Source organism: Cucurbita pepo, chromosome LG16, assembly GCF_002806865.2.
Source record: "Cucurbita pepo subsp. pepo cultivar mu-cu-16 chromosome LG16, ASM280686v2, whole genome shotgun sequence".
Lineage (NCBI taxonomy): Eukaryota > Viridiplantae > Streptophyta > Magnoliopsida > Cucurbitales > Cucurbitaceae > Cucurbita > Cucurbita pepo.
In genome coordinates this window covers 3,932,136-3,954,314 of record NC_036653.1, presented here as the reverse complement: position 1 = coordinate 3,954,314, position 22,179 = coordinate 3,932,136, and the positions used below count along the sequence as shown (strand labels likewise).

The following is a 22,179-nucleotide window of genomic DNA, read 5'->3' as shown; positions in this document are numbered from 1 at the left end:
AAAAAGGAGATGTCTGCATAAAAACTCCGACAGGAAATCAGTGGACATTAAAGAATGTCAGATATATTCCTGCTCTCAAAAGAAACTTGATCTCTATTGGTTAGTTGGATAGTGTTGAGTTATGGAGTCTGCTCCCTGTATTTATAGCTTGGTCAATGGCTATATCCGGTAAAGCTATATATGGTACATAGCTATATATAGTAGATGGTTAAATCTGGTAAAGCTATATTTAGTAGACTGAACCATATATATATCCCGTCCAGTAAAGCTCTTAAATGTACTTTTCTATTCTCTGTACTCTCTTGTTGTACATGCCTGAAGTCATCAATAAAAAATCCTTTTAGCCAGAGTTCTCCTTGCAACTTCTCTCTATCCTTCTCTTTGTGTTCATCTAGATCGAGCGTGTGCGTTGTTGTGCGATCCTAACAACTGGTATCGATCCTAACAACTGGTATCAGAGCAAGGCAAAATTCACCACGATCTGTGAAGATGGAAAGTTCAAAGATTGGAATTGAGAAGTTCGATGGATCCGATTTCGGTTTCTGGAAGATGCAGATTGAAGATTATCTGTACCAGAAAGATCTTCACGAACCTCTGTTGGGGGTGAAGCCGGATACCATGACCACGGAACAGTGGAAGCTCAAGGATCGACAAGCCTTAGGGATGATCCGGTTGACGCTATCCAGAAACGTGGCGTTTAACATCATCAAGGAGAAGACAACGTCAGATCTGATGAAGGCGCTGTCAAATATGTATGAAAAACCGTCGGCTATGAACAAGGTGTATTTGATGCGTAGATTGTTCAATCTACAGATGTCTGAAGGTGGACGTGTTGCGGATCATATAAATGAATTCAATATGATCATAAGTCAACTGGGTTCGGTGGAAATTAATTTCGAAGATGAAATTAAAGCGTTGATTTTGATGTCATCCTTACCCGAGTCATGGGATACTGTTGTTGCCGCAATCAGCAGTTCCCGAGGATCTGATAAACTGAAGTTTGATGAAATTCGAGATGTAGTTCTCAGCGAAAGTATTCGCAAACGGGAAACTGGAGATTCATCAGGCAATGCTCTCAGTGTTGATCGAAGGGGAAGAAGTAAACCGAAGGGCCCAAACAAAGGGCGATCAAAATCAAAGAACCGAGAAAAATCTCCAAATAGACCAAACGTAACGTGTTGGAATTGTGGAGAAAAAGGTCACTTTCGGACAGGTTGTACAAGACCAAAGAGAAAGCAGAATCACAAATCTGGAGATGTGATGATTCTATAAATTCAGCAGAAGACATTGGGGATGCTCTAATCCTTAGCGTGGACAGTTCGATTGAATCCTAGATTTTGGATTCAGGTGCATCTTTTCATTCGTCTCCAAATAAAGAGTTGTTCTGGAATTTCAAGTCTGGAAATTTCGAGAAGGTGTATCTTGCCGACAACAAAGATTTGGAGATTAAAGGAAAAGGAGATGTCTGCATAAAAACTCCAGCAGAAAATCAGTGGACATTAAAGGATGTCAGATATATTTCTGGTCTCTGAAGGAACCTGATCTCTATTGGTCAGTTGGACAGCACAGGTTATGCAACAAAGTTAGGGAAGAGTTCGTGGAAGATTATGAAGGGTGCTACGGTGGTAGCACGTGGCTCAAAATCTGGAACCTTATACACCACTGCAGGGTGTATGAACATAGCTGCTGTTGCTGAGAGTGCTTCAAATTAAAGTCTACGGCACAATAGACTTGAACCTATGAGCGCGAAAGGAATGAAGAGGCTGGCTGCGAAAGGAGTTTTAGAAGGTCTGAAATTTGTTGATGTGGGTCGTTGTGAGAACTACGTTATGAGCAAGCAGAAACGAGTTAGCTTCACAAGGACCGCCAGAGAATTGAAGAAAGTGCGATTGGAAATGGAACCAGATGTGAAGCAAGGTTCCAAGACCACGAAGCAAGTGGGAGTTGAGCTTGAGTTGCAGGGAAACTCACCTAGTGATGTTGTAGCAGATACTCAAGAAACTCCTGAGACTACTGCTGAGGAACCAGATGTGGAGCAAGGTTCCAAGACAACAAAGCAAGTGGGAGTTGAGGTTGAGTTGCGGAGAAAATCACCAAGTGATCTTGTAGCAGATACTCAACAAACTCCTGAGGTTGTTGCGGAGGAATCAGCAGTGGAGCAAGTGACACCTGAACTGGTGTTGAGAAGATCATCCTGTACTATCAGAGTACCAGATATGTATGTACCTTCATTACACTATCTGTTGCTGATGAAAGGGAACCACAACCCTTTGATGAGACCCTACAGTTGGAGGATACAACCAAGTAGGAGCAAGCCATGGATGATGGGACGTCTAGGCTTCAAAAATGCGTTGTACTGACATTGAGTACGTGGCAATAGTTGAAGCTGGAAAGAAGACGATATGGATGACTGACTATCTGGAAGAATGGGCAAGAAGTAGCACGAAGATATTCTTTACAGAGATAGTCAGAGTGTCAAACAGTTGGCGAAGGAACCCGGTCTATCATTTCAAGAGAAAACACAGAAGACGATACCATTTCACTTGCAGGTTAGTGAAAGATGGTGATGTGTTTGGAGAAGATAGAGGGTGCAAAGAATCCAGCAAACATGTTGACAAAATGTGTTGATGTTGGAATATTGAGGTTGTGCAAAGCCTCAATTGATATGGTGCCATGAAGACCATGAAGATGCTCATGGTCGTTTGAGAATGAAATTCTTGGTTGACTAGATCAGTCTCCAAGTGGGAGAATTGTTAGGTTATGGAGCCTGATGCTTATTTATAGCTTGGTCAACGGTTATATCCGGTAAAGCTATATTTGGTAAGGCTATATCCAGTAAACCTATATATGGTAAATAGCTATATATAGTAGATGGTTAAATTGGGTAAAGCTATATATAGTAAATAGTTATATATAGTAGATAGTTAAATCTGGTAAAGCTATATATAGTAAACTGAACTATATATATATATCCCGTCCGGTAGAGCTTTGAGATGTACTTTTCTATTCTCTGTAATTCTCTCTTACTGTACATACGTGAAGTCATCAATAGAAAAATTCTTTTAGCCAGAGTTCTCCTTGCACTCTTCTCTATCCTGTTCTTTGTGTTCATCTAGATCGAGCGTGTGCGTTGTTGTACAATCCTAACAAAAACTATGCGGTGTGACAAATTCAAGCTGTAAGGTTACAATGATTATACTTTTCAAACCGCACGGTGTGACACGTTCCTGTTAGTAATAATAGATCTCCACAATGGTATGATATCTCTCGTGGAAGACTCCTCGCATGCAGCCAAGACAAGCAAACTGATGTAAGATGAGCTAACTTGCGCTCAGCCACCCCATTTTGTTGCGGGGTTCATGGACAAGTCAATTGACGCTAAATCTCATGCTCCTTACAGTATTTCATAAAATCATTTGAAAGAAATTCCCCTCCATTATCCGTGCGCAAGCACTTGATTTTCAATTTAAATTCTTTTTCCACATCATGCTTAAACTGAATAAACTTTGAAAATGTTCACTTTTGTGTTCTAAGAAGTATACCTAACTGAAGTGAGAGAAACCATCCACAAACACCATCATGTAATGAAGGCCGGTATAGCTTGCTGTTCGCGTCGGTCCCAAAAGATCAGAATGAATCAATTCTAATACTGTTGAAGCTCTACTCTTTAAGCTTGCGAAAGAAAGACGATGAGACTTGCCATATTGGCAGCCTGGACAAACCTCATCATGATGAATATCTTTAAAGACAGAGACACCATCAAGAAGTTGTTTTGTGGATATTTTCTGCAACAACTAAAAACTCACATGACCGAAACGAGCATGCCAAAGAGTTGAGCTTGCATTATGACCAACTTTCTTGATATATTCATCACTAGCTGATAAAACATACAAAGATATTTTTCTTTTTCCACAAAACTGGATATCAGCATCAACATGTTTCACATTAGAGAGTATTTAAACATCTTTAGGACCAAAAAGAACATACCTTTCTGAATCTATTATTTGTGATACAGAAGCAAGATTTTTCTTCAAACCAGGAACAGGATAAACGTCCTTGAATAGAACACTTCCATCATTCAAATCTCCTTCTTTCGTCACAGGATGCATTGAATTATCAGCTGTCACAATAACCTTCTTTTGACAATGTGGACGAACGTCTAATAGAAGAGTTTCGTTTCCAGTTGCATGATGAGAGCAACCAAAATCGACAATTCATTCTTCATTGTAGTCTATAAAGGCATGAGCATTGGCAGAGACATCATCTTGGTGTACAGCTGAAGTCACATTTGTTGGCTGTGTTGTGCGCCGAAAGCGGAACAAATGTACTCAGAACACCAATGAACGGAATTACACAAAGAGACACCAAGATATTTACGTGGTTCGGAGAGAAGAAGTTCCCCTACATCCACGGGTAGCAACCAATCACTAATAAACAAAGTGTTACAAGTGAATACCTCACTATCGCACTACAAAGACTCTCACCAATATGTCACTCAAGAAATACAATGTGACACACAAAACTTGATAAGTTCAGCAGCAGATTGTTAGAGTAGAGAACATAAACAATTGGATCTCCAGTGCTGTTTTATTAATTCTAAGCATGGCATTATATAGCCTTTACAATCATGGTTGAACCTAAAAATATCAGCAGAAAGAAACTTAAAGTCTCAAAGAATATGACTCATCAGTCCTAAAGAATAGGACCTTATGACAATTTACAACAATCTCCACCTTGTCATAAGGTCCACCAGCCATAGTAAATAAATAACCCGTAGTAGATCGTCGCTTATCCAAATCACCAGCATAATCAGAATCCACATAACCAACTACAAGGTTGTCATGATTAAACATTTCTTGTTTTTGAAACTTAATACCAACATCAATAGTACCAAGAAGGTACCTAAGAATCCATTTGACAGCCTGCCAATGCTCTTTACCAGGATTATGCATATGACGACTCACCATGCTTACTACGTGTGAAAGATCAGGTCGAGTACATACCATAGCATACATCAAAGCACCAACAACATTTGTATAAGGAATATTCTCCATATACCTTTTGTCATCGTCAGAACTTGGACACATGGAAGCACTAAGATTGAAATGAGGAGCAAGTGGAGTACCAACGGGTTTGGTTGGATTATTCAAACTAAATCTTGTCAATACCTTGCGTAGATATTGAGACTGAGTCAACCAGACTATACCTTTTTTTCGATCTCGCTCTATCTCCATTCCAAGTATTCTCTTTGCATTGCGTAAATCTTTCATTTCAAATGTTTTAGAAAGTTGATCTTTGAGCTTATCAATCTCCACCTTTCTCTTTGAAGCAATTAACATGTCATCAACGTATAAGAGCAAATAGATAAACGATCCATCATCAAGACACCGATAATACACACAATGATCAAATTGACTATGAGTATACATATGCTCTACCATGTTGTTGCTTCAGCCCATACAAAGATTTCTTCAATCTGCATACCAAATGTTGTTGTCCAACTACTCGAAAACCAACCGGTTGCGCCATATATATTTCTTCTTCCAAATCTCCATGCAAAAAGGCAGTTTTTACATCGAGTTGTACAAGCTCAAGATTAAATTGAGCAACCAAAGCCAACAAAATTCGAATGGAAGAATGTTTTACCACAGGTGAGAAAATTTCATTGTAATCAATACCTTCTTTTTGTGCATAGCCTTGAGCCACAAGTCGAGCCTTATAACATATACTAGAAGAATCTTCTTTTTTTTGCAAAAACCCATTAACAACCAATTTTCTTCTTACCTTTTGGAAATTGTACCAAATCCCAAGTTTGATTTGTCTCCAATGATTGCTATCTCCTGATTCACAACCTTTTGTCAGTGCAATCTATCCGGGCTCTGGATAGTATCTTTGTAGTTGTTGGGAACTCCATCAATCAAAGGGAAAGCATATGCTATCATATCATCAAACCTTGCAGGTTTTCGAATTTTCCTTCGTGGTCTATTCCTGGTGATGAACTCAGGTTCCTCCACTCTTTCATTTACAAGGCTTTACTCCTCTTGTTCTAAGACATCAGAGTTATTATCTACCTAATCAATAGGTTCTTTAGTAGGAGCAACCATATCACGAGAGAACACCACCTTCTCCACCTGTTTCAATGCCTCGCCATTATTTTCAATTTTCTGCAAAAACATTCCAGACTCATCGAATGTCACATCTCGACTATTAACAATCTTACTTGTTTCTGGACACCATAACCTATAGACCTTTACGCTTTTGCTAAAGCCCATAAACTTGGCTTTTTTTGCTCTAGGATTCAGCTTTGAGCCTGTCACATGATAATAAGCAGAACACCCAAACACATGCAATTATCATAATCACTAACAGGAGTACCCGACCATACCTCAAGCGGAGTTTTCCCACCATTTCGAGAAACAGGTAAACGATTCATCAAGTGAACTGCATAACTCAGAGCCTCAGCCTAGAATGTCTTACTCAATCCTGCTTGAGACAATATGCATCGACCCTTCTCTATTAATGTCTGGTTCATTCTCTCAGCAACTCCATTTTGTTGCGGCTTACCAGGACCAGTGAAGTGTCGAATGATCCCTTCATCTCGGCATACTTTAAGGAATAGATCATAAGTATATTCTCCACCGTTGTCTGATCTCAGCTTTTTAATTTTCCTGTCCGTCTAATTCTCTACCATTTTCTTCCACTCTAGGAAGATTTGGAGAACCTCGTTTTTGTGCCTCATGGGATACATCCAAACTCTCATCGAGTAGTCATCAATAAAGGTGACAAACCACCTCTTTCCTCCCATGAGACATTCTTCGTGGGACCCCATACATCAGTGTGAACATAATCCAAAATACCCTTTGTTTGGTGTATAGCTGTACCAAATTTCACATTTTTTTGTTTACCAAATATACAATGTTAACAGAAATCAATTTTACAAGTTGTGGCACCCTTAAGGACTCCTTGGTTCACCAATGTTTGAAGCGCCTTCTCACCAGCATGCCCAAGTCTCATGTGCCATAATTTCGATATGTCTTGTTCTTTCGAACTTGCCACAGCAGCATGCCCAATTATTGTGGTTCCGTTGAGGTAGTATATGCTACCTCTTCTAGTTCCTTTAATTGCCACCAAAGCTCCACGAGCTACTTTCAAATTCCCTCCTTCCAAAATGATGTGATAACCACTCGCATCCAAAATGCCAAGGGAAATCAAATTTTCTTCAAGTCTGGGACATACCTCACATCATTGAGTTTTTGTATAACCCCATCAAACATCTTGATTTGTACTGAGCCGACTCCCATCATCTTGCAAGTACTATCATTGCTCATATAGACAACTCCACCATTGAACTCTTTGAAGTCCAAAAACATTTCTTTGTTGGGACACATATGATAGGAGCACCCAGAATCAAGAATCCATTCACTGGTTTGGCTAACTGATAAAGAGATCGTCAAGGCATTATATGTATCAGTGTCGTCATCTCTAACAACATTGGACTTCAACCCCTTCTCTTCTAAGATCGGGCAATCTTTCTTCCAATGGTCTTTCTGTCGACAATATGCACACTCATTTTTATCGAGTTTTCTCCAATTATCATATCTACCTCTCGACTTTGATTGAGACTTTCCACATTCGCTCTTTTTCCAAGTAGAAGTCCTTCCACGAGCAGTGAGAACATTTGTGCTAGAGTCTTGATATGTCTCCTTTTCCTTCTTTCGTACCTCATTATTCATTAAGGCATTTGAAACATCTTCAAAAACAATATCAGTGAGTCCATGTAGTACGATGGTTACTAAAAACTCATAGGATTCCGGCAAAGCATTCAACAGCAACAACGCCTTGTCTTCATTAATTGTAACATCTAGATTGAGCAAATCAGTGATGATTTTGTTAAAATCATTCAAATGCTCAGTCATTGACTCATTGAGATACCTTTCTTGTAGTCAAAACGGAAGAGTTTCTTCTTCAAATAGAGTTTATTTTCCACACTCTTCTTCATATATTTCGCCTCAAGCTTGTCCCATAATTCTTTCGCCATGGTAACCTTCATAAATGGATATTTCTGATCCTTGCCAAGATAGGATCGAATAATTCCACAAGCTTGTCGATTTAATTTCGTCCATTCGGCGTCTGTCATGTCTTTAGGCATCTCCTTTTGGAGAGAAGCATCAAGATCTTGCATGACCAGCAAATCGCTAACTTCACCTCGCCAAACACCAAAATTATTGGTTCCATCAAATTTCTCTACTTCGAGAATGGAACTCAACAATCTCGATCCACGCTGTGATTTAATTCCAGATAATTCTGCCATTTGCAATAATTAATCTGGATGTAACTAAAAAACACAATTCTTGAAAATTGATTTTCAAGAAAATAAGCACGATTGTGAGCACGTCTAGTGATCGATAAGGCCAAAACTTTCACAATACCCCAAATACCACAATCAGGATCTGATACCACTTGTTGTGCGCTGAAAGCAGAACAAATGTACTCACAACACCAATGAACGAAATTACACAAAGAGACACCAAGATATTTACGTGGTTCAGAGAGAAGAAGTTCCCCTACATCCACGGGTAGCAACCAATCACTAACAAACAAAGTGTTACAAGTGAATACCTCACTATCACACTACAAAGACCCTCACCAATATGTCACTCAAGAAATACAATGTGACACACAAAACTTGATAAGTTCAGCAGCAGATTGTTAGAGTAGAGAACATAAACAATTGGATCTCCAGTGTTGTTTTATTAATTCTAAGCATGGCATTATATAGCCTTTACAATCATGGTTGAACCTAAAAATATCAGCAGAAAGAAACTTAAAGTCCCAAGGAATAGGACTAATTAGTCCTAAAGAATAGAGGACATATTGGTGAGAGTCTTTGTAGTGTGATAGTGAGGTATTAACTTGTAACACTTTGTTTATTAGTGATTGGTTGCTACCCGTGGATGTGGGGGAACTTCTTCTCTCCAAACCACGTAAATATCTTGGTGTCTCTTTGTGTAATTTCGTCCATTGGTGTTGTGAGTACATTTGTTCCACTTTCGGCGCACAACAGGCTGGTCAAGAACCTCAGTGGTTAAGCAGTGTTCCCAAATTGGATTTGAAGAACTTTTACTTTCATGTACAACATTTACTTCTGATTCCTGCATTTTAACTCGGCAATTTGGCTTGATATGGTCTGACTTTTTGCAACGATGACACACCACTTTCACCTGACAATCTCGTTTAAAATGACTAGGTTTTTCACACATGTAACAAGCTTTAAATGACTTCTTTGACGACTCCTAATTTCTGAGTTAATTCTCATTGCTTGATGAAGGTTTTGAATGAAAATTCTGTCTCCTTTGATCTTTGACATACAACACATCTTCTGACTTTGGGGAAAGAAGATTCTCCAATTCAATAACTGAAGGCTGATTTGCCCTCACTTGTATTGAGGAAATAAATGGTATAAAGTCTTTTCGTATTCCACGAATGAGATAACGTCGTAATCGAGCATCGGTCACTGGCTCCTCAGCATCTAATTCTGAAATTTCAGAACATAGATTTTTCACTTTCAAGAAATATTCTTCAATAGAAAAATTACCTTGAGTTAACACAACTAGTTCATTCTCTAGAAATTGCAATCGAGCGGTATTTTTCTTTGAGACCAACTTTTGAAGTGTTTCCCATCCTTTCTTTGGTGACTTTAAATCACGAACATGATCAATATATTCCTTCTAATCAAAGTTCGCAAGGTAAATAAGGTTTTTCCGCATTTGATCTTCCATTGTCGGCGTAATTCTACATTCTGTGGAATATCTACTAGAATTTCTATGTCATCACCTTCAATTAAATCCCACAAATCTTGCCCTGGTAGATAAGCTCCCATACATAACTTCCAATATAAATCCCACAAATCTTGCCCTGGTAGATAAGCTTCTATACATAACTTCCAATAACTATAGTTATTGCTAACAAGCTTTTCCATAGATATACCCATAGGAGCACTTCCACCATTCATCTCGTTTGAGTAATAATATCAAACGCTGGTCACCAACTTGGCTATGATACCAACTGATACAATATCTACCACTCAAAAGTGTTAATAGATATGAAAATATTATTACTCAACAAAGAATACCGATTTAAGAATAAGAAATAGAATCAACAAAGAATATAGATTTAAGAATAAGAAATAGAATCCACAAATAATACAGATTTAAAAATAAGAAATAGAATTAGGATCTAACTGTCGAATCTTCATTAATATTCACCCCTCTCAACCTCTCAATCATATACAAGATACTAATTAATACCATAAAATATAAACCGAATAAAATAAAATATATTATTAATCAAATTTGACTGATTTAGAATATATTCTATGACTAATATAGTTTTCAAATATTAAATGATTAAGTATTCATAACTAATTCAAACTCTTATTGCACTAAATTAGGAAATCACAACTATGTTTAATAAATTTCAAAATAAGTAAACTCAAATTATCCCCGTGAATGGATTATTGCTTTCAGAGGCTTTTTCATGACAACGGTAAGCTCTAACTTCTCCGACAGATCAACTTGGTCTCCCTCCACGGCCTTCCATTCCGACCGCCAAACCAAATTAGCAAGGAAATACTCCAAATGAAGAATCGCCATATCAAGTTTATGCAAAACTGTACCTCAGACTATTGAGGACATATTCTATTTATATTGGCAAAAGATTAACTAATAGATCCGATTTCATAGGAAACTAACGAAGTAAGCCTATTCTTATGGCATGACTAACTTCAAGCTATTCTAATGGATTGACCAATTCTAACACGCCAGACCATATCCTGGGCATATCCTCCTCCCTGCTCCGAACGGCATCATCTTTATCTCCTTGCTCCCTGTTACATCAAACTCCGCCACTTCTTCTGCCTCTTCTTTCCCTCCTTTCATGAACCGCTCCGGCATAAACGCCGCCGGATCTTCCCACACTTTTGGATCCCAACCCATCTCCGCCACCATGAAATCTACCGTCCCATACTTTGGTATCACGTAATTTTCCAACTCTGTTTCTTCTTTCACTGCGTGTGGTAACACGAAATGCCCTGGTGGGTGTCTTCTTAATCCTTCCAAAACCACCGCTTTCAGATATGGAACCTTCCGCAAATCCTCTTCCTTCACCTCTTCCCCTGTTCTATCCCCCATTACTCCTTTTATCTCTGCAAAAAGCTTGTGTTGGATTTCTGGGTATTTCACTAAATTCGCCATTATCCATTGCAGCGCCGTCGACGTGGTGTCGGTGCCGGCGTTGAGGAATTCCGAGCATATGGTCACAATCTCCTCATTGGTAAGCTTTCTATTGTCCTCGTCTGGTATCTCCAAATCGAGAAGGGTATCCACATATGACACCACGAATTCTTCTTTTTCTTCTTCAGTTTCGGCTCTGCTTGCTCTGTTTACTCTGTTTCCTCTGTTTCCTCTGTTTTGATTGGCCTTCCGGCGAGCTTCAATCAATGGAATTATGACGTCCTCTTGGTTCTTTCTTAGTTGGAGAAGCGTCTCCCAGCGTTTTCGGAGCAAAATCTTGGTGAATTTAGGCCAGAAATTGAGAACATTGAAACGCTCATAACTCAATACAACCGCTCGCTCCACGTCCATGATTTCCCTGATATGGGATTCGTCAAGCCTATCGCCAAAGCACATCCACACCAACAAACAAAACATGGCGTAATGAAAATGATCGATGACGGTAACGGGAGTTTCAGATTTCGAATGAGAAACAAGCCGATTAATAAGAATATCCAAGACCCACTTGCGAGCTCGATTATAGGACTTAACTCGAGAAGCATGAAGGATTTGGGAAGTGAGATTGCGGCGGAGGAGACGCCAGAGTGGGCCGTAAGAGGCAGAGCTGATGCTGTGTTGGTTACTGGTTAAAACCTTGCTAACGGGTTGCGCCGGTGGACGGCCGGAAAACAGAGCACCGTTTTGGACGAGGATCTTGTGGGCAATTGAGTGGTCGGCGATGAAGATGGAGAGGCGAGAGCCTCTGCGGAGGGTGACGATGGGGCCATATTTGGCGACGCCGGTGCGAAGGTAAGACTCCAATTGGAGATTGGATGTGCGGAGCCATAGGAAAGTGGAGATGATGGGGATTGAAGGAGGGCCTGGTGGAAGCTTTGTGGAGCTTCGAAAATGGCTTAAAATGGAGCTTAGAAGATAGCTGATGCAGAGGGAGATGACAATGATGAACCACATCGCCATTTTCTCTGCTTGTTATTTTTGTTGAATCCAATCAAAAAACTCATACCCACATATATATATATATATATATATATATATATATATACACATATACACATAGTAACACTCATCAACTCGTCCCGATAAAGATTAGCACTTTAAATGGTGTGATAATGACCTAAAATAAAAATTAGAACACTAATATCATCCCATCATCTTTATCTTAATTTTTCATCTAATATTGTAAATGGGTTAAAATAAGGATATTTTTTTTTAAATTATATGATAATGTATAGGACTACTTTTGTAATTTAACTTAGTATTTAAGCTCGAAGCTCGTTAAGACATAACTCTACTTGGTTGACCATTTGTCTAAAGAAAAATTTCCATATTGTTTGGTGAGTTCCATAGACAATGCTTTGAAAAAATGTATCCGGTTAAGTTTTAATATCATGTATGAGTAAAAATGGATGTAATCTATAAGATTGGATTTCTGACATTTTTGTTTGGCTTTGTTGAGGAAAAGCTAAGTGGTGTGTTTTTAGTTATACAACACGACCCGATGAGATTGAGTAGTAATAAAGAAAACTCAATGTTTTGGAGAAGAAAACAAAAGTTTTAATTCATCGTATTCAATAAATGAGAGAACATATCTCTTATCTACAAAGCTAAGTAACTGTAATAATAAGCAACCTTTAATCGATATAATCTAAATAAGCTCAACCGATACAGATATAGTTCGATTGAAGAAAAGTTACGTTTAGTTCCTTAAGTAGAATCCTTCTCCTCTATCAATTTGGAGTTTGAAGTTTGTTCTTAATAGTAATCGTTGTTTGAAACATTGATAACTATCACGTATTTTGTTGTCAATTCAACGTCTGTTTGTCAGCTTCATCGCTCGTATTCTTAAGGGTAGCTTCATCTCATGACTATAGACATAAGGTCAAAATCTCGAATTATTACTTAATAACATGTCATATTTAGAGTTCTAAAAATGTATATGAGTATCCAAAATTAATAAGTTCTTAAATGGATCACGTAAATTGCTTTTTAACAATCCATGTATACTATTAGCAATAATATTTGTTTTTGTACCTTTTTCAATCCGTTCTTCATTTCTTGACGCTATCACTCAGGTACAAGATAGGTAAGAAAATCAAGACCACATTCAAATGAGCGCGATCTTGAAGATAGGATGATTAAAAAATGCTTAAAAGAATTGGAAGTCATTACCTATCATACAAAGGTGCATCTTCTTTCTCAATGTTCAATCATAAGAACTTCATAGTTAAGCGTATTTTATTGGAAAAATACATGTTAGTGAGTATAAAGCATGCTGGAAGGACTTGTGTTGGCTTGCGGAGATAGTCTTCACTAGAAATGAGGAATAATTAATGTGATCTTAGATCATGCTGCAAAGCCGAACCCGTATTTCGAATCCTAATCCAAAATCTCAATGTGATGTCCCACATTGGTTGGGGAGGAGAAAAGAAGACCCTTTACAAGGGTGTGGAAATCTTCCACTAGCAGACTCGTTTTAAAGCCTTGAGACAAGGGAAAGCACAAAGAGGACAATATCTGCTAGCGGTGGATCTGGGTCGTTGCACTCAACATGGGTCATGAGTCCTTACAAGGAATCACAAACTAGTTTATACCTTTTAACATTCTCCCTTAAACTAAATGCTAGCGGCATTAGTTTATACTCGACTCTGAACAAACCCCCAACATAGCCATGATGTCCGCAATTTCCAAGTATCATTTCTTTCAATGGCTTCTATTTCTGCATCCATAGCTTTTCTCTATTCAGAGTTTTTAGCGGCTTCTGTGTAATGAATAGGATCACCTCCTGCAAACAAAGCTAGATACGTCATATTTTCGTCATCAGAAAAAAAACCTTCAACACTCTCATAATCATCCATCCATCTTGGTGGCCTCCTAATTCTTATTTCAGCATCAACAAATGAGTGTTCTTGTGTTGACTCACATGAATCATCATTATATACTTCATCCTTCGAGCATTCAACTTCATTGCAAGTATCATTACTCAATTCTAGATCAATTGTAACTTCTTTTTTATGGGTTTTATGCCAATCCCAGCCATTTTCTTCCTTAAACTTCACATCTCTACTAACAAATAGTTTCTGTGAGACTGGATCATAAAGTCTGTATGTCTTTAACTCCTCCCTAACTCCAAATAATTCACACTTCAAACTTTTATTCTCAAGATTTGTTGTTTTGTTGTTTGGGACATGAACATGCGCAATACATCCAAAAATTATGAAACGTGAAACTGATGGTTTATGTTTGCTCCAAGCTTCTTCTGGAGTCATATACTTCACGGCTAGAGTGGGGCTTCTATTAAGAATATGAACCGTCCAGTTTGCTGCTATCTAACCATATTCATAATTTTCTTATTTTTCCTTTCTGTCATGCCGTTTTGTTTCGGAGTATAAGCAACTGTCAGTTGCCTTTGAATATCATTTTCATTACAAAAGCTAGTGAATTCTTTGGATATGAATTCGCCACCCCGATTAGTTCTCAAGCCCTTCAAGTATATACCAATTTCTTTTTCAACCATACTCTTGAATCGTTTAAAATGGAGAATGGTTCTGATTTTTCCACTAAGAATAAAATTCAAGTTTTTCGACTGAAATCATCGATGAAACTAATAAAATACTTCTTTTTGCTGTTGGAGATGGGTGTGATCGATCAACTTCGCCATTTTTGTTGAGTTTGGTTTTGAAAATCCACTTTATTCCAATCTTCTTCATTCCTTTAGGCAAATCTGTCAACTCCCAAGTCTCATTTCGTTTGATAGCTTCTATCAACAAGTCCATTGCAACGAAGGTAGCCGGATCTATAGTTGAGGTTAAGAGAACTAAATTGTTGTGTTCAGCTTCTTCAGAAAATTATCTCCCGCTCACATAATCTTCCATTCATAATGGTGCTCCTTTGTTCCTCACTTCTTGTGTGTTTTCTTCCCGTCTTGAAGAATTTGATTCAGATGACTCACTAACTTCCTCTTCTTCTACCACCCCCTCTTCAGATTCTTCCTCACTTTGGTCATGTTCACTTCCTTCTGTATTACTATCTTCCCATTCGAGGGTATAAGTCTAGCTTCTTCATTACTTTCATCTAATTCCAACACTTATTTTCTTCAAAAATCAAATGGTTGCTTACAACTATTTTCTTGAACACTAAATCATAGAGTCTTTAGACTCTTCACTCATCCCTGGAAGCACCCACTGAAAACTTTATCATCTAATTTCTTTCTATTATCGTCCGATACAGAAACATGGTCAATACATCCAAAAACTAAAAAATAGTCAACGTTAGGTTTAACGTCCCTCCAAGCCTCCTCAGTAGTCATATCTTTCGCTACCCATGTAGAACTTCTGTTGAGCATGTGCATTGTCCAGTATATTGNTTTGCAATGGTGAGAGTTCGAGCAAAATATGCATCAACACTCTTGTTCTCTTTCATCCATAGGACTTCAAATTTTTTCGTAAGAGTTTACAGTTGTGTTCTCTTGTCTTGACTCTTGTGGAACCGTGATACTTCTGTTTCATAAAGTCCCAAATTTGTTTGCAGTATCTCTATTGAAAATTATTTCTACAATAGTTTGATCAATGGCTTGGAACAAATAATTCTTGACATTCACGTCTTTCCGCTTTTGGTCTGTAATTGTTTTTTTGTTGTGCTTCAGTAATCTCACTCCTTTTGTTGCAGCAGGGATTTCGATGCCACAACAACAATGTTCTGATAACAATTGTTGTATCAAAAGCGGAGCAAGATCGATCACAACCTGTTGTACCCCAAATACCAATTGTTGTACCAAAAGCGAAATGCCCAACCAGTTGATGCTCAAGTTGTGACAAACCGCTTCACAGATGGAGAAGGACCAAGTAAAGACAGAGCGAGCAATCACATGACCGGAGATCGAGCTATATATGTCACGGTAAGCAGCATGGAGCCCACGTTTTCTTAATATTATTTGAAAATTGTTNATTCTTTGGAACTTGCTTCTCTGATAATATACTTTTAACCATGCTCCTGATTGTTCTGTTTTTGTGCTCAGCTACACCATTTTGTTGGGAAATGTAGGTTGTAGTAAGTTGTCTACTGATATCATTAGTTTTGCAAAAAATATTGAACTCATGAGAGGTGAACTCTCCACCCTTATCTATACGCAGACAACAAATAAAATCTCCCGTCTTTTTTCTCAACAAAATTTTTGTAATTCTTGAAGATAGTAAAGGCTTCAGATTTTTCAGCAAGAAAATATATCCACACATTGCAGCTGCAATTATCAGTAAAGCTTATGAAATATCTCTCTTACCGTTGGAAAGAGGTTTGATGGGGTTCACAGATGTTTGCATGTACCAGTTGCAGTCTGTCTATTGCTATCTATAAACATCTCTTTAGAAATGCATCCCTAAGTTGCTTTCCCACCGTGCAATCACTCTAAGTTGCTTTCCCACCGTGCAATCACTGCATATGCAATCCTTGTTTGCTACACCTTGAATCAAGGAACCAAACATCTTCCCTCCTCGATCGGTTGAGCTCCACATATGACATCAACAACATTTCTTCTTCCTCCTCAAGATCAGCATAATTTGCTTCCTTCCCCCCGTTGAAAACACTCGTATATAAAGTGTTCTAAATAATGACATTTATAACACTCAACTGTAGTTTTGTTTAATGGATGTCTACCGCTTCCTCAAAAAGTTCTACGAGCTCGATCACCTCCTCTTCCACCGATTCTATTATCGTATGTCACCTTTAATGCTTGTTGATCACTTGCACGTCCATTTAGTCTTTGCTCATGTACTAGCAAGCTACTTTGCAATTCATAGATAGTTAAAGTTTCTAAGTGACTAGACTCTTCAATCGAACATATAACATAATCAAATCTTGAGGTCAATGATCTCAAGATTTTTTCAATAATCCCCACTTGTTTCGTGTTTTCGCCATGAATTTTCATCTTATTTGCAATGGTGAGAGTTCGAGCAAAATATGCATCAACACTCTTGTTCTCTTTCATCCATAGGACTTCAAATTTTTTCGTAAGAGTTTACAGTTGTGTTCTCTTGTCTTGACTCTTGTGGAACCGTGATACTTCTGTTTCATAAAGTCCCAAATTTGTTTGCAGTATCTCTATTGAAAATTATTTCTACAATAGTTTGATCAATGGCTTGGAACAAATAATTCTTGACATTCACGTCTTTCCGCTTTTGGTCTGTAATTGTTTTTTTGTTGTGCTTCAGTAATCTCACTCCTTTTGTTGCAGCAGGGATTTCGATGCCACAACAACAATGTTCTGATAACAATTGTTGTATCAAAAGCGGAGCAAGATCGATCACAACCTGTTGTACCCCAAATACCAATTGTTGTACCAAAAGCGAAATGCCCAACCAGTTGATGCTCAAGTTGTGACAAACCGCTTCACAGATGGAGAAGGACCAAGTAAAGACAGAGCGAGCAATCACATGACCGGAGATCGAGCTATATATGTCACGGTAAGCAGCATGGAGCCCACGTTTTCTTAATATTATTTGAAAATTGTTATTTTATGGTAATTGTTTTTCAAAATTTTTTTTTTTTTTTTTCCAACAAATATTGGTCTACTAGTTTAGACGTAAAGATTCAAATCTATGATATGTTCATTGATCGTTAGGATTTTCTTTCTAACAAGACATGTTAGTAGCATNTTAGAAGATAGCTGATGCAGAGGGAGACGAGGATGATGAACCAAATCTCCATTTCTTGTTTTTNGGACAGTATGATTCAAAGTTTCATTAGATACCCACGAAATTAACATGCTTGAAAGTATAATGCCTTGAAAGCCTTCCTCGTTCCCATCTCTGCCACCTATTTTGTTCCACATTCTCTCGTAATTCTTCACATTTTCGAAATTGGGATTCCGTGCACAGTATGTACGGGAATAGGTTTCCCGTTCCCATCTCTACCATCTATTTTGTTCTACATTCTCTCGAAATTCTCCACTTATCTTTTTAAATGGGATTCCACGTAGAAAATGCGTCGGGGACCGTTTCCGACTAATAATTTTTCTCCATTTATTATTCTTTAAATAAAATAGTTACTCTAATTTTTTCAACATAACCTGTCAGAACATTTCTGACTATGAACTCACACTAATTCAGGTCACAAATTCAAAACCTGGGACTTATGATGGCTTTCAGAGGGTTTTTCATCACAACGGTGAACTCTACCTTCTCCGACAGATCAACGTCGTCACCATCCACAGACTTCCATTCAAACCTCCATATCATATTCGCTAAGTAATATTCCAAATGAAGAATCCCCAAACCATATCCTGGACACATCCTCCTCCCTGCTCCGAACGGCATCATCTTTATCTCTCTACTCCCCGTTACATCAAACGCCGCCGCCGCTCCTCCTCCCATGAACCTCTCCGGCTTAAACGCCATCGGATCTTCCCATACGTCTGCACCCCGACCCATCTCCGTCGCCATGAAATTTACAGTCGCGTTCTTGGGTATCACGTAGTTTTCGAATTCTATATCCTCTTTCACCCCTCGTGCTTCTAGGAAAAGCCCTGGTGGGTGTCTTCTTAATCCTTCTAAAACCACTGCTTTCAGATATGGAAGTTTCCCCAAATCCTCCTCCTTCACCTCCTCCGATGTTCCATCCCCCATTACTCCTTTCATCTCTGCAAAAAGCTTGTGTTGGATTTCTGGGTATTTCACCAAATTCGCCATTATCCACGGCATGGTCGTGGCGGTGGTATCGATGCCGCCGGCGAGGAATTCCGAGCATAGACTGACCATTTCGTTATCTGTTATCTTTCTATTGTCCTCTTCGGGGTGGCGTAATTCGAGGAGTGTATCCACATACGACAACACGAAATCTTCATCTTCTTCTTCTTCTTTACCTTCTCTGTTTTCTCTGTTTCCTCTGTTTCCTCTGTTTCCTCTGTTTTGGTTGGCCTTCCTTCTTGCTTCGATTAGAGGGATTATGACTCTCTCTTGGTTCTTTCTTAGTTGGAGAAACTCCTCCCAGCGTTTTGGAAGGAAAATCTTTGTCAATTTAGGAGAGAAATTAAGGAGACCAAAACGGCTAAGATTTAGCAGCATCGTACGCTGCACATTCTCGACTTCTTTGATTTTGGGCTCGTCAAGTTTATCCCCAAAGCACATTAGCACCAGCAAACAGAACATGGCGTACTGAAAATGATCAGCAACACAGACGGGAGTTCCCGATTCAGAGTGGGAGAGAAGGCGTTTAAGAAGAATATTCAAAACCCACTTGCGAGCAGGAGCGTAGGACCTGACACGGGAAGGATGGAGGATTTGGGAAGTGAGATTGCGGCGGAGGAGGCGCCAGAGTGAACCGTAAGGGGCGGAGTGGATGCTGTGCTGGTTGCTGAAGAGGATTTTGGTCAAAGGAGGAGGTGGTGGGCGGTCGGCGAAGAGAGCGCCGTGTTGGAGGAGGGCGTTGTGGGCAATGGTGCGGTCGGCTATGAAGATGGAGATGCGAGAGCCAATGCGGAGGGTGACGATGGGGCCGTATTTGGCGACGGCGGTGCGGAGGTAAGACTCCAATTGGAGAGGGGATGTGTGGAGCCATAGGAAAGTGGAGATGACGGGGATTGAAGGAGGGCCTGGTGGGAGCTTGGTGGAGCTTTTTTTTTTTTTTTTTTTTTTTTTTTTTTTTTTTTTTTTTTTTTTTTTTTTTTTTTGTGTATTTGTGATTGATTGTTGAATCAAACTTATAAAGCAAATCGGACCTATGAATTTTCAAAAATACCCTTCCTAACACTTTTAAAAATATTCTTACTATTAAAAAAATATTTTAATTCATCTTATTCAATAATATATCTCTTATATACAAAGTTAAAGTAAAGCTAATAATAAGCTACCTTTATAACCTCTGACCAATATAATTTGAACATAATTTGAATAGTCTCAACCGATATAGGTATCTCGATTAAAAAAAAATTACTTTTAATTTTTTGGGTAGAAGCATTCTTCTTGATCAATTTGGAGTTTGAAGAGTTTGAAGTTTGTTCTCAACAGTAGACGACGTTTGAAGATTCACAACTATCACATATTTTGTCGTCAATTCAACGTCGTTTGAAGATTAAACTATCACGTATTTTGTTGCCAATTCAATTCAACGTTCATTTGTGAGCTTCATCGCTCGTGTTCTTTAGGATAACTTCATCGCTCTTGTTCTTTAGGGTAACTTCATAACTTCATCGCTCTTTAGGGTAACTTCATAACTTCATCGCTCTTGTTTTTTAGGGTAACTTCATCGCTCGTGTTCTTTAGGGTAACTTCATCTTATGACACCATGGAATACCATGTGAAATTTCTCCTCATTAATAACAAGATTTGATTACTTTGAACTCTCTAGAATACAGAATTTGATTGAATTCACATTAAAAATGGGAAATTAGCCAATCCAAAATGTGGAATGATTCCTTAATAATAACATGTTAGTTACATTCTCAATTAAATTATCACTTCCACTTAATAAACTTAGGTTATTTTTTCAACCATAACAAGAAAGCACTAGCACTTCCAAAACAAGAGAGTTTCTAGAAGATTAAGTAACCAAAAATAATCACAAGTTCTCAAATGGAACACGTAAATTGCTTAAATTGCTTCTTTAGCTGGTCTAAACACAAGTAGGGTAACTTCTTTTCTTAACCATCAATGTTTACCATTACCAATAATATTTGTTTATCTACATCTTCCCATCCATTCTTCATATGTATTTGTTTAGCGGGCTAAAGACATAAATTGTGTTTGTGTTCTTAAAGCTATCAGAGTATAGGATATGTAAAAAAAATGAGACCACTTCCAAACAAGAGTAATTTTGAGAATAAGATAACTAAAAGACCTTTCGTTCTTAGTACCACTTACAAATATAAGAGGTTTCTAATATAGCATCATAACCAATAACTTTTTCCTGCAAAAGGTTGAAGCCAAACAAGCAGCGNCGTAATTCGAGGAGTGTATCCACATACGACAACACGAAATCTTCATCTTCTTCTTCTTCTTTACCTTCTCTGTTTTCTCTGTTTCCTCTGTTTCCTCTGTTTCCTCTGTTTTGGTTGGCCTTCCTTCTTGCTTCGATTAGAGGGATTATGACTCTCTCTTGGTTCTTTCTTAGTTGGAGAAACTCCTCCCAGCGTTTTGGAAGGAAAATCTTTGTCAATTTAGGAGAGAAATTAAGGAGACCAAAACGGCTAAGATTTAGCAGCATCGTACGCTGCACATTCTCGACTTCTTTGATTTTGGGCTCGTCAAGTTTATCCCCAAAGCACATTAGCACCAGCAAACAGAACATGGCGTACTGAAAATGATCAGCAACACAGACGGGAGTTCCCGATTCAGAGTGGGAGAGAAGGCGTTTAAGAAGAATATTCAAAACCCACTTGCGAGCAGGAGCGTAGGACCTGACACGGGAAGGATGGAGGATTTGGGAAGTGAGATTGCGGCGGAGGAGGCGCCAGAGTGAACCGTAAGGGGCGGAGTGGATGCTGTGCTGGTTGCTGAAGAGGATTTTGGTCAAAGGAGGAGGTGGTGGGCGGTCGGCGAAGAGAGCGCCGTGTTGGAGGAGGGCGTTGTGGGCAATGGTGCGGTCGGCTATGAAGATGGAGATGCGAGAGCCAATGCGGAGGGTGACGATGGGGCCGTATTTGGCGACGGCGGTGCGGAGGTAAGACTCCAATTGGAGAGGGGATGTGCGGAGCCATAGGAAAGTGGAGATGACGGGGATTGAAGGAGGGCCTGGTGGGAGCTTGGTGGAGCTTCGGAAATGGCTTAAAATGGAGCTTAGAAGATAGCTGATGCAGAGGGAGACGAGGATGATGAACCAAATCTCCATTTCTTGTTTTTTTTTTTCTTGTTTTTTTTTTTTTTTTTTTTTTTTTTTTTTTTTTTTTTTTTTTTTTTTTTTT

At 38.8% G+C, this 22,179-nt stretch overlaps 2 protein-coding genes across 2 annotated transcripts; both read right to left on the bottom strand.

Annotated features, from left to right (window-relative positions):
- Window positions 1–10,411: 10,411 nt before the first annotated feature.
- LOC111777684 (cytochrome P450 89A2-like) lies at window positions 10,412–12,305 on the bottom strand. The gene is made up of 2 exons (XM_023657392.1): window positions 10,823–12,305; window positions 10,412–10,651 (listed from the first exon to the last, which is right to left on the bottom strand). Exons 1-2 carry the CDS (start codon window positions 12,246–12,248, stop codon window positions 10,497–10,499), a joined length of 1,581 nt encoding a protein of 526 aa, XP_023513160.1. The 5' UTR covers window positions 12,249–12,305; the 3' UTR covers window positions 10,412–10,496.
- Window positions 12,306–18,258: 5,953 nt separating this feature from the next.
- On the bottom strand, window positions 18,259–22,146 carry LOC111777335 (cytochrome P450 89A2-like). Its single transcript, XM_023656877.1, has 2 exons — window positions 21,281–22,146; window positions 18,259–19,128 (listed from the first exon to the last, which is right to left on the bottom strand). The coding sequence occupies exons 1-2, from the start codon at window positions 22,104–22,106 to the stop codon at window positions 18,401–18,403; spliced, it is 1,554 nt and encodes a 517-aa protein (XP_023512645.1). The 5' UTR covers window positions 22,107–22,146; the 3' UTR covers window positions 18,259–18,400.
- Between the last annotated feature and the right edge of the window lie 33 nt (window positions 22,147–22,179).

Bases quoted from the DNA above. Each gene is read 5' to 3' on its own strand.
- LOC111777684 (XM_023657392.1), bottom strand. From the start codon at position 12,248: ATGGCGATGTGGTTCATCATTGTCATCTCCCTCTGCATCAGCTATCTT. The intron at 10,652-10,822 runs TGGCGTGTTAGA...ATAAACTTGATA, and splicing joins GATATGCCCAGGATATGGTC to TGGCGATTCTTCATTTGGAG.
- LOC111777335 (XM_023656877.1), bottom strand. From the start codon at position 22,106: ATGGAGATTTGGTTCATCATCCTCGTCTCCCTCTGCATCAGCTATCTT. The intron at 19,129-21,280 runs GTAAAGAAGAAG...AAGAAGAAGAAG, and splicing joins AAACAGAGAAAACAGAGAAG to AAGATGAAGATTTCGTGTTG.